At 37.5% G+C, this 12,481-nt stretch overlaps 1 protein-coding gene across 5 annotated transcripts in view; it reads right to left on the bottom strand.

Annotated features, from left to right (window-relative positions):
- Positions 1-2,309: 2,309 nt before the first annotated feature.
- The window catches only part of ARHGAP28 (Rho GTPase activating protein 28), a 209,650-nt gene continuing 199,478 nt past the window's right edge, over positions 2,310-12,481 (bottom strand). For all 5 annotated transcript variants that reach the window (XM_079109222.1, XM_079109223.1, XM_079109225.1 and 2 more), the window contains 2 exons: positions 7,299-7,363; positions 2,310-5,557 (listed from right to left, as the gene is read on the bottom strand). In XM_079109222.1, coding sequence (XP_078965348.1) covers positions 5,463-5,557; positions 7,299-7,363 — 160 coding nt within the window. In that variant the 3' untranslated portion in view covers positions 2,310-5,462. The remainder of the gene's footprint in view (positions 5,558-7,298; positions 7,364-12,481) is intronic.

Genomic DNA, 12,481 nt, shown 5'->3' on the forward strand with positions numbered 1-12,481 from the left:
AGGAAACTGCTGAATTTTATTTTACTCATATATTAGCTAAGTCAATAAAATATTAGCAATTCATCATGCAACCAATATGCTCAGCAGGACTTGTGGCTAGTGGTCCAGAGCTGGACAGTGCAGATGTGCAATGTCTCCATTCCCTAGGGAGGTCCCTGGTGCCCATTCCAGTCATTCTCCATTCTATGCAGAGAGATTTTTGTGATTTCCGCCCCGCTGTGGTTCAGTTTTGCTTGTCCTTGCATTTCATATAAACAGGTCTTTTGACCTGGCTTCTTTCACTTTGCGTTGTTTCTGAAATCTGACATTCACGTCTATATCAATGTATTCTTTCTATGTACTGATTTTTCTTAATTGACACACAATAATGGCTCATCGTTATAGGGTACAGTGTGATAATTCAGTACTGGCCTGTCTCCAGTTACACTGCTATTGACAATGTCAGCATTCATCCATGCTTGTCATGATTGGTCTTTTTAACTTGAACTATTGGTGAGTACATACAGTAGTATCACGAGTTTTAGTATGCATTTTCCTAATGACTCAATATGTTGCATACTTTTTCACATGCTCATTGGCTATTGTTTCTCTTTTGAGAAGGGTCCATTTTTAATCCTTACACTCCTTTTAAAATTAGGTCGTTTTCCTTTTCATTAATGAGTTCTTTACATATCCTAGATCCCAGCCCTCTGTTAAACATGCTTTACAATATACTTTCCCCAAGCTGTGGTTTACGCATTGATTTCTTGATGCTCTCTTTAAATAGCAGTGGTTTTTTAAAAATTTTGTTAAAGTCTCATTTATCAGTCTTGTACATGTGCTGCATTTTGTTCCAAAGCACCTTTTTTTTTTCTTTAATTAAAGCCTAATGGATTTGGATTCTATGACCCATTTGGATGAATTTTTGTGTGTCATGGTAAGGGGTCCACTCCTGTCCTTCCTTTGTTCCTGCCTGCCTCTTTCTGTATGAATATCCAGTTGTTCTAGGGCCATCTGTTGAAGTTTCTTTTCCCTACTGGGTTGCTGTGTTGAAATCAAATGGATGCCTGTATCTGCGTTACTGTGTTTCACTGATGAATTCATGGATACTTATTATGCATCACAGTGTTTTGATAGCTCTAATTTTGTAGTAAGTCATAAAATAATTTATTCTAAGAACTCGACTACTCTTCAGTAAGATTAGATAGTCTAGATCCTATGTATCTCTATGTGTTTCATAGTAGTTTGTCATTTCTACCAAAAAAAAACCTATCTGATGTTTGGGATTGCACTGAATCTATAGATCTATTTGTGGAGAATTGATATCCTGCCAATTCTCTTTCATCCAGAAACATGGTATAATCTATATATTTATTTACCTATATTTTATACTTCTATAGAAACATTTGCAGCTTTTAGTATGTTTTGTGTATACTTTGTTTAACAAACTTGTAGGTATTTTACAAGTTTTGATACTGTAGTAAATGAAAGTTTAAAAACTTATTTCCCAATTGTTTGATGCTAGTATAAAAGTAAATTGACTTTTATACCGTGATCTTTTATGCATGACCTTGCTAAATTATCATTAATATGAATAGTTGAAGATGTCTAAGGGTTTCTATATGAATAATACAAGTAATCATACCATTTAAAAATATAGGCCATTTTATACTTTTCTAATCTTTATGTCTTTTATTTCTTTTTTTTTTCTTTTGTTTTTTATTCTTGGGCAGGATACATAATAAATACTGAATTAAAAATCACAAATTGGTTTTAAATTTTGTCAAAAGTCTTCCTGTATCTATTGAAAAGATCATGTATGTATGTGTATGTGTGTGTATAAATCATGTATTTAGAAATCATCTAACTAAAAACCTGCACAGACAAAGCACTAACGAATGAATTTAGGAAACAGTGGCTTATTCAAGTGATTCTATCCTTTACCTTTAACCGACCACCAAGCAGCTTTGCATAAGACCATCTTGTTCCTGAGAGAGATGGGCTCAGACACAAACCTTCAAACTTTAAAACTCTGTTTGTTCACGGGCACTCCTGTGTCCTCAGACTAGTCAAACATAAGAATTTTTGTGAGAATATTTTCATTTTTTTTTTCTCTTTATTTTAGGAGTAAAATGCAACATACCCATTCTACACGACAATGAAAACTGATGGGACAAGAGAGTCAATATGAACTTTGGAGATGGGAGGAAATGTACAACATTGGCATTTTCCAGAGTTCTCAATTTACACAGTTTGAGAAAATAGTTGAAAAGCCCCTGAAAAACAATAGAAGTTATTTCAAGTGAGGTGTGTGTGTGTGTATAAAACTGTTGAAATGCTTGAAAGTAATATTTTAAACCTATGTCATTTTTTTTTTATTAAGTGATATAGTTATGGAAAATAGTTGAAAAATGTCTGTCAGGGGCACTACTTAATCTCATCATATATTGATTATTTAGGCAAGTCATATACATGTGAAAAAGATAAGGGGACATTTTATTCTCATGTTATTTTCAGTCAAAGGAACTACATGGACAGCAGTTCCAAATGCAGGACAGACATTCCTGCTTCTGAAAACCTGCATCTCCATGTGATTAGAAGCACAAGATGGTCACTAAGGGACATAAATGCTCTGAGTATACCACAGGCCACAGTTGCAGAGTATTTTGGTTTAAAGCGTTGTTAAAAATACTTTACATCATTAAATGTATATTAATAAATGTACACTGAAAGCTAACTGAAGTGACTTAAATAATATGACTAAGACAGTTTGTAACAAAAATTGTTAAAGTCTATTAGTTTTTTCCCCAAGAAAGGCAAATGAGGTAGTTGATACTGTATATACATTGTAAAGAACTGACATTCCAGTTTGTTCAAAGATTGACTCAAAGAATCATGTTCCCAAGTGAGCTTTTGCAGAATGGAGGAAACAACGAGCCAGCTCTAGGAATTTTCCTGAATGAGTGCTCCTAAACGTAATTACTTTCCTGGAAGATATTATTTTCCTAATTATGTACCAAGAGCACTTGGGAGGGAGTGAGGGTGAGAACTGTATTTACAAGCCAGATATCTGACCTTCCTTTTGTTTGCAATACACTATTCATTTTTACACACTGGTCACTGAACCTTTTAAAAACAAATCTCGCTAAGGCAAAAGATCTTTCAAAACTTAAGATGACAGGCATTTTCCAATTTAAGGATGTGGCAAGTTGGAATAAATCTGAAAACCTTTAGAATCTTTGTGTAAGCTTTAATGTGCTTTCAGTCAAAAGACATGAAAACTCTGTAATAAGGAAATTAAATGAATAGATCTATGAATTCTCTACATAAATATAGCAGAATTTAACTATTCTAATAGAAATACAATGAAAAAGATCAGTTTTCAGGTATCTAGGCAAGCTACTGGAAGTTTCTTCCACATGTGGGCATAAATTACTGCCATCTTATGTCTTGGGATTTGGCAGCTATCTAAGGTGAAATGTTTATTTCTGTTGTTTGAATTGCAAAAATGATAAAAGTATTTTCTTCCAGACTCTGGAAATTCGTTATATAAACTCACATGCCATTGAGTAGCCAGCAATACATTGAAAACTGATGAAATGTAGGAATGAATATAAACTGACAGAATACAAATTTAGTTTCTAATGGGTTTTCAGGTTAAGAAAATAAAATTTTTCATACGGGTCAAATGAATGGATCATTGTTGCCCCTATAAAAGTGCAATAAAATTCTACAGGTCAGAAATGCAATTATCTACATGCTGAGTATAAATAATGCTTTGTATAGACATCAAGGCATAATGTAGCATGTGAAAGATTTCTTCCATATATGCACTTTGAATGTTATCACTTTATATGTTTTGAGACTTGATAAATACATAAAAAATGTTTTTCTGCATTTGTGATTCAGCTTTGAATTGCAAGAGAGTGGTTTGGGCCTTAAATCTTATTTAAACTCATACAAATCCATCAAAATCTCAATATGAATTCCATGTTAGAGTACTTGTCTGGGATAAATGAAAACTCTGTCCCTTTTCGGGCTAGCTGTAGGAGGCCCGTATCTGCAATCTCAAGATGAAAGGCAGTGCTGTCCAATCCCTCAGCACATTTCAGATTTGCTCTAAATTAGAAACACGAGGACTGTGTGTTCTGGCCAATTCCAAGTCCTGAAAATGGCTCTGCAAGATCTTGATATCGAGGCAGTTCTCAGCTTACCATATGATCATCTGATTCTGAGGCCTGATGCTAACTAAGCCACAGTGCTTAGCCATGTCTATGATTAATAAATAAAAGCAAAGTCTTTTACAGCTTATAAAATCTGGATCGAATGGTATTTTTCGGCACTCTTGGATAAAGGCAGTTCTGGGTTTTTAGTTGGGACTTCAGGAAATGTAAAAAACGATATGTTTGCTCAAAAGAGGAAATTGGTGCCTGGCACATGAGAGGATTTCCATTGAGCACCACAACCATGATGAGAAAATAGAGGCTCTGTGCCTGCTGACTACAGCAAAGGTTCAAAAGCGTAAGACACCCTTTGTCAGACTGAGCTTTACAATGGGGACCTGTGCTCATAAGACAAACAAGCCATAAAATACCAATTTTGAGCCAGGTGCAGTGGCACAGTCCTATATTCCCAGTTATTCAGGAGACTGAGGCAGGAGGATTGCAAGTTGGAGTCCAGCCTGGGCAACTTAGCAAGACCCTGTCTCAGGATAAAACTTTAAAAAGGGTAGAGGTATAGCTCAGTGATAGAGCACTTACCTAGCATCTGAGAGGCCCTGAGTTCAAGCCCCAGTACCAGAAATAAAAAAGACAAAAAAGTTAAAAACTCAAAAAGTCAATTTTCAATACTCAATAACAGAAATGTTCATTTGCATCAGGAAGTTGACTGTCATCACGCAGCATGGCATGACATATTTAACAACAGTTTTCTTTAGACCAAAGTTCCTCCTCCCCAAATTCAGAGGCAAGTCAGAGCACTGATAAAATGTCACTTTATAAACTGATTCTCTTTGGGAAGTAGGTCTGGATTATTTTGTAGGGCAGAAAGTAAGGCTATTTCTGGCATTCTTGCTCAAAAGAGGTCAATATATGTATATAACACAAGTATAAAAAAGGGTCTTTTTCACTTCTTGTGTTTGGTAGCATTGGCTACATCAAGAAGTGTTGCCGATCCCCAGGTACAGGGCCAAGTTCATTTCTGCCGCAAAGTCGAATACTAGAAATTATTAGAGTTCCGTATTCTCCATTGCCCTTTCTTCTGGAAGGATCACATTTGCTTTCCTTTTATCAAGGAAACGTGATGAGGAAGGTCAGCTCAAGGGATGAACCAGCTCCTCTTCCATAGTTCAAGTGGACAAAGCAGGAGATACCACTCCTTGAGAAACACAGACAGGGTTATGGGAACAAACACGTCAAGGCAGTCTTATTTCCCCCCACAAAATGTAGAATCTTTTGGCATAGAACATTCCATAGCAGCCATCTTCAAAGACTCGCTTGGGGCTTAATCACCCATTCTGCATGAGGATTTACACGATATACATCCAGTATATATGCATCTGGATCCAAGCAATGCTGTCCTAAAAGAAAGAGAAATTCAAAGAATGTTTTCAAGAGGGCACCCTTCTGCCTGTGCACGTGTGTAAGGTTCAAATCAGGCCAAGAGTTCTCAGCCAAAAGTATATTTATTTTAAAGTTTTTTTAGCAATGCGTTCCTCTTTTCTCCTTCCCTCCCTCTGTTTCTAAGACTGAAATAATTCAAAGAAATCTCATATGAATTGTGGAGAAACAGACATAGCCTCCACAGGCACAGTGTTCCCTAGCTTCAACACGTCTATTAGAAAAACAAGGCAAGAACTTCTTTCAGTATAAGCTGACCATTTATATGCTAATACATAGCCTCTAATGGTTTTACAGACAGTAACTTGAGAGGGGCTGAGAAGATTCAGGTTTATTTTAGGAACTGGACATTTTGTTGCTTTGTGGAAGTAATGCTCATAAGCAGGGGAGGGGTGACATGCAGGCACTATTCTAGGGGCTGGGGCAATGCCCCAGGTGGTCACAAACACTTGCCCTTAGGGTGCTTATGTAGTAGATAAACAAGTAAAATAAAGTCAATTCAGGGGTGATAAAAATATTAGAGAAAAACAAAGCATAGGGAAAGGGTACAGGAGCCAGGAAGACCTCACTAGAAGAGTTATCAGCCCAGAGGGGGAAGAGGCGAGAGACAGAAGGATATCTGAAGGGAGGGCATCCTGCAAAAAGCCAGAGCAAAGGCAAAGCCACCAGGCAAAGTGAGCCTGGTGACTAGAGGGACTGTTTTGGGGCCAAGGAGAAGCCTGGGGTATCTGTCAAGATGAATCAGCATACAGGTATACTTAAAGCCATGAGATGGGCTGAGAACATTGTGTGAAAATACTGAAGGAGTCTAAGGAAGTCAGAAGCTTAGATTATCCTCAAAATCAGGAGAAGAAAGTGTGTGTCAAAGAGAAAGAAGACCTCAGGCAGCCAAAGCACAGAAGGGATGACTGGGCCTCATCCTGAGTTCTCTGGTGGCACTTGAGAACAGTCTTGGAGACGTGCTGGGGGCCAGGGGGAGGCTTGACAGGAGTGGCTTCAAGAAGAAATGGGAGTAGGGATAACTGACCGACTGAAGGAGTTTGCTGCAAGTGGAAGAAATGGGAGTGGACTCGAAGGGGGTCAAGAGAGTTCTGTAGAGTTGAGAGAAATGACCCACATTTTTTATTCCAACAGAAATGAAGCCATTGGGAAGGAGAAGTGGATGGTACAGGAGAGAGCAAAGGCAGGACTGGAGCAAGGCCCTGACCAGACAAGAGAGGACCTCCCTCAGGGAAGCCAGGGAGGAGGCAAGAAGGCCACACGTTGGGGCACAGACAAATGCAGGGAGCTCAGAGCATATGGACAAGGGTACAAGGAGAAGGGATTTTCCTTGGATCCAGTCCTATCAGGGAAATCAGAAAAATGGTCCTGGGCTCTGAGCTAAAGTGGGAAAATTGAAGAAAAACGGTGTGGTGCTTCTCGAAGTTCTCAGTGCTCTCTGTTATGCGTGACTCTCCAGAGAGACTAGACCTAAGTCTGTTCCACATCCAAACTGAAATATTATCACTTAAATTTTAGAATATTGTAGACAGGTCATACAACTGTTTTTACATTAGATTCAAAAAATGGAAACTTACTGATTTTGACTTCTCATCCAAAATAAATAGATAGAACTTATAAAATATACCTTTATAATAACAACATATTTCTTTTCAAGTCATCAGAGAATTAAGAAGTAAAAATTATTTAAAAAACACTTACCTATATTTCCTCCGATTTCATATAATCTTTGGTTCTGAATCTTAATACATTCTGATGAACCATGACTAAAAATAGAGAAGGCAATAAAATTTTAACTCTCTTTCATGATTTGAGGTAAATTTGCATATTAGACAACATGAAAATAAACAATTCATTCTGTCTTGATGAAATACACCCCATAAAACCATGTGACAGCTGAAGTCATGACAGAAACAATTTTTTCCTGTTTGAGACAGTTAAGGAAGTTGAAGTGCAGAGAATTTGGGATGACTGCAAACCAAGATGGCATGCTCTGTGGCCTCCACCACCAGAGAGCCATTCTAGCCATGACTGTCAGCACGCTGTTAGGGAGGGAACGGACGCTGACACATCAAGGCTGGCCAGGGAGCAGCTGCATGTTTAATAATGACTTGTTATTGGCCACAATTCAAAAGTCAAGTTTCATTTCTGTATTTGCCAAAAACTGAATGACATTCTCTGCTCAGCCCATGTCACATTCCTATGTTTTGCAAACTAAGGTTGACTTCTTTGTTAAGTCTCTGCCTAGAAAAAAAGTAAGTCAGAGAAAACAATTGCCCAATTCAATGTTTCTACCCCAGACTTGAATGCTGGGATAGAATAACCTGAAAAGACCACTGCTGGTCTCCCTGCACGCCAGGAGCTCGGTTACTTCAGATTGCCCTTGCCTCTCTGTTGTGAGGAAGAAAGATGAGTGCCCTCTTCTGTCTGATTAACTTTTTATTTGAGATAACTGTAGATTTGCATTTATCTGTGAAAAATCATAAAGACAGATCCTGGTACCCTTTGCACAACACGACGTTGCAAAACTCCAGGGCAATTCCACAACCGGAATGTTGACCGTGATGCGTCAAAGCACAGAACACTTCCATCACCACAGGCACCCCTGCTGTTGCCTTTTTAGGGTAACTTCACCTTCCTCTCCCTACTCTACCCTACCCCCACCTCATCCCTGGCAACCACTATCCTAGTCAGCATTTTACAAAATTCACAATTTCATAAATATTGTTGTGCAAATGGAAACACACAGTATGAAACCTTTCTGTATTGCCTTTTTCCTCCCACTCAGCATACATCCTGAGATTCACTAAGGTGTTATAGTTTCCTTGCTGAGCCCTATGCCCTGGTGTGAGTCATCCACCTGTTGAAGGACATCTGGTTTTATCCAGTTTTGACTACATTAATAAAGTCGCTGTGAGTATGTATGTGCAGGTTTTTATATGAACACAAGTCTTCATTTCTTTGGGATAAATGTTCAGAAGTATGAATGCTGGGTCACTGTTGCTGAATATTTAGCTTTATAAGAAACTGTTGAACTGTTTTATGCTGTAACTGAACTATTTTATATGCCTGCCAGCAACATAGGGGTGATCCAGTTTCACTGTATCTTTGTCAGTATTTGGTGTTGCCACTTTGTATTAGCCATCCTCACAGGTATGTAATGATATGTCATTGTGGTTCTAATTTGCATTTCCCTAATGGATAATGTTGAACATTCATGTGCACACCTATTATCTGCGTATCTCTTTGGAGAAATGTTAACTGTATGTTTCTGCTAAGTGCATCCAAGTGCCCCTGTGTTAGAGGCTGTCTCCAGCTTGTCAGGGCTAGTGGGTCTTTAGGTAATCCCCTTGAAGGGGATTATGGACCCCGGTTCTTCCTCTTCTTTTTGCTTCCAGGCCATCAGGTGAACCGTTTTTGCTCTGCCATTTGCCCTGACATGAGGTGCTGTCACGGGCCTAAAAGCAATGAGGCCAATCAATCTGCGGACCAGAACTTCCAAACTTTTGGGTCAAAAGAAACCATTTCTTTCTATATATTGATTTTTCTCAGGTGTTTGTTACAGCGACAGAAAGTTGACTTCATAATCTCTTTGGTAAATGTTTTGTTCATGTTCTTGCCCATTTTCAAATTGGGATCCTTAGGAGTTTTCACTGTTTTGAGAGTTTGATTTATGTATTCTAGATTCTAGTCCTTCATGGAATACGTGGTTTGCAAATTTTTTCTCCCAGTCTTTTGCATGTCTTTTCATCCTACTCCTAGGGTCTCTCAGAGATAAGTTTTTCAATTGTGATGAAGTCTAACTTATCAATTTTACTTCTTGTGTATCATGGTTTTGGTGTCAAGGCTAAGAATTCTTCACTACTCCTGGGTCACAAAATCTTTCTCTGCGATTTTCTAAAAGTTTTATAATTTTACATAACATATTTAACTGACCCATTTTGAGTTAATTTTCGTATGATGTGTGAGTTTTAGTTCAAGGTTTTTTTATCCCCCTGGGGATGTCTAACTGCACCATTTGTTTGTTGACAAGGCAATCCTTCCTCTGTCGAATTACATTTGTGCTCTTGTCAACAAAATTAGTTTCTAGAATAGTCAAATTCATAGACACTGAAAGTAGAAGACTGTCTACCAGTGGCTAGGGGCAGAGCGCCCAGTTCAGTGGTATTAAATATATTCATAATGTCATGCTACAACCACTTGCATCCATCTCCAGAGATCATTTCATCTTATAAAACGGAAAATCTATGCCCATTGAACAATAACTTCCCGTTATCCCCTCCCTCAGCAACTACTATTCCACTTTCTGTCTCTATGATTTTGAACTCTAACTAGCTCATAAAAGTGAATCATATAGTACATGTCTTTCTGGAACTGGCTAATTTTACTTAAGGTTCGTGTGCCACAAATAAAGTGCTATCTTCATCATATCTTTTAAAGGGTGACTTAAACATGACTTACCCCTGTTAATCTTGATTATGTAGCTTGAATCAGATTTGTAAATTATAGAATTGTTTTTCCCTCTTCATTTACTCTTTGGAAGGAAGTCACTTTAAATAGATCATTTCAGAGGTCTGGAACCCCATCATTTTAAAATATAATTGTCTTATATGCATTCTGTACACATACTGAATACCATGTCAGATGGTGGGAGCTTTGCCTCTACCATCACACATGATTTAAGAAATGCCTGAGAAGTTGGATAGTTTAGTATATTTAGCACTATTTTTTTTTTATCCATTGTGATGTTCTCCTTCCCTATCTTATGTTTCAAGCCTTGTTATCATTTTCTGTCTGTTTACAGAACTTCTTTATAGGTAGGTTTATTGGCAATAAATTCTTAAGTTTTCCTTCATTGGAGAAAGTCTTCATCTTCCCTCCCCTTCTTGAACAATATTTTTGAATACAAAATTGAAAGTTGATGGATCTTTTCTTTCAGTACTTGAAAAATGTTATTATACTTCTTTCTGACTTTCATGGTTTTAGATGAGAAATTCACTATGATCTGAGTTGACATAGCCTTACAAGAAATCATTTCTTTTTCAATACTTTCAGGGTTTTCACTTGGTCTTTAATTTTTACAAGTTAATTATACTGTTTTGCCATGAATTTCTTTAGCTTAACCCTTTTGGTTCCCTAAGTTTCTTGAGTATGTAGTTTATGTCTTTTGCTAATTTGGGAAGTTTCCAATCATTACTTATTCAAACATTTTTTCCAGTCTCACTCTGTGGCCCCTCCTTTTGTATACTGATGATAGGAAATCTAGCTCCCTTTACAGTCCTGGGCAGGTTCCTGAGGCTATGCTAATTTTTTTCCAGTCTATTTTCTCTCTTGTTCAAAATAAATATACTTTATTGACATTTTTTTTCCCTTAGCAAAAATTTTAATTGGATAAGGATAATGATAACAAGCACAAAAGAGTAAGGAAAAGATAAACATACAATTTCCAGCAATGATGAGATAGAGTAAAACAATAATTTGATATCTTTTTTCATTTTCTAGAATAAAATATAAAGTTCTTCCTGCTTTCAATAATCATTTCCTAAATGGAATGACTGTTATTTGAATTGTATGGTCATCATATGACACAGGAATATGAATTTCCCAAGGTTAGGCAATTTCACAAGACCTTGCCTTCAATAAAAAAGCAAACACTAAAAGTCCTGGAAATATAGAATGGTAGAGTATCCCTGTGTTCAGTTCCCAGTACCAAAAAAAATGGTAGAGTAATTGGGGGCTTTCAGATGAATATATGTTTATGCAAATGCTCAACTAGCTCCTCATAAATTACATAGATGACCTCCTTCTCTATATTCTGATATTTAAAGTATATGTTTTAATCTCGACAAAATACTAATTTTGCCCACTACAAACCTATTTGCCCTATCAGAGGGCTTTACTGGTGACACAATTAGCCAGTTAAATTTTAGGAAAGGTTCACTCACCATTTGGGAAAGCATTTTCCTTCTCTTACAATAGAAACATGGGAAACCACGTTAGCTGGGTAAGAATGAGGTAGTATGTCACTTAAACTGCCTCTGGCTGCCATATTAGAATAATAAGAAAAGCAAATTTGAGATTAAAACATATACTGTAGACATGTTAAGTTTTCTAATTCAATCTTCTGTTATCTCCACTCCACCACTGAGTCTATTAAGCAAGATTTTTATTTCAATTATTGCATTTTTTTAGTTCTATAATTTTCATTTGGCTCTTTTTTTTTTAATAACATGTTTCTTTGCCCAAATTTTCTGTTTTTTCATTTGTTCTAAGAGAACCCATAATTACTTGATGAAGCATTTCTTGGTGACAGTTGCTCTAAATCCTTGTCAGATAATTCTAACAGCTAATTTCATTTAATGTTGGTATCTGTTGTCTTTTCTCATTCATGTTGTGGTTTCCCTATAATAAATGATTTTGCATTGTATTTGGGTTATGACATTGTGAAACTCTGATCTTCATTTTCCAGTAGGCAGTCTTCCTGTTGACGTTTAGCACAGGTCTAGGTGGACACATGTATGTTAGGCCTCTTGCTGAGTCCCAGCTGCCTCTTTGCCTCCATTTGGGGTGTAGAATGAGCTTGCTGATATTAGGGTGGGAGTTAGAGGCTGACACAGACTGCTTTATTGTTGTGGTGGAGGGTAAAGCTCAGTTTGTCATTGGTGCCCAGTAACAACAAAGGAGAGAGGGGGTAGAAGCAGAGTGTACGCCATTTCTACTTCCTACCATCTGTTTTACCAGACATTAGACAGAAACTGAACTTCCCACTGGGAGGGCAGAAATCAGTGGGGGCAGGAGAGAACAGGGATGCTTGACTCAACCTGTCTGTTTCAGTTCTTTTGATCGGGGTGGGGTAGGAGCTCAGCTCCCCGCTGGGCCTTACT

Source organism: Sciurus vulgaris (genome assembly GCF_902686455.1).
Source record: "Sciurus vulgaris genome assembly, chromosome: 13".
In the NCBI taxonomy this organism is placed as follows: domain Eukaryota; kingdom Metazoa; phylum Chordata; class Mammalia; order Rodentia; family Sciuridae; genus Sciurus; species Sciurus vulgaris.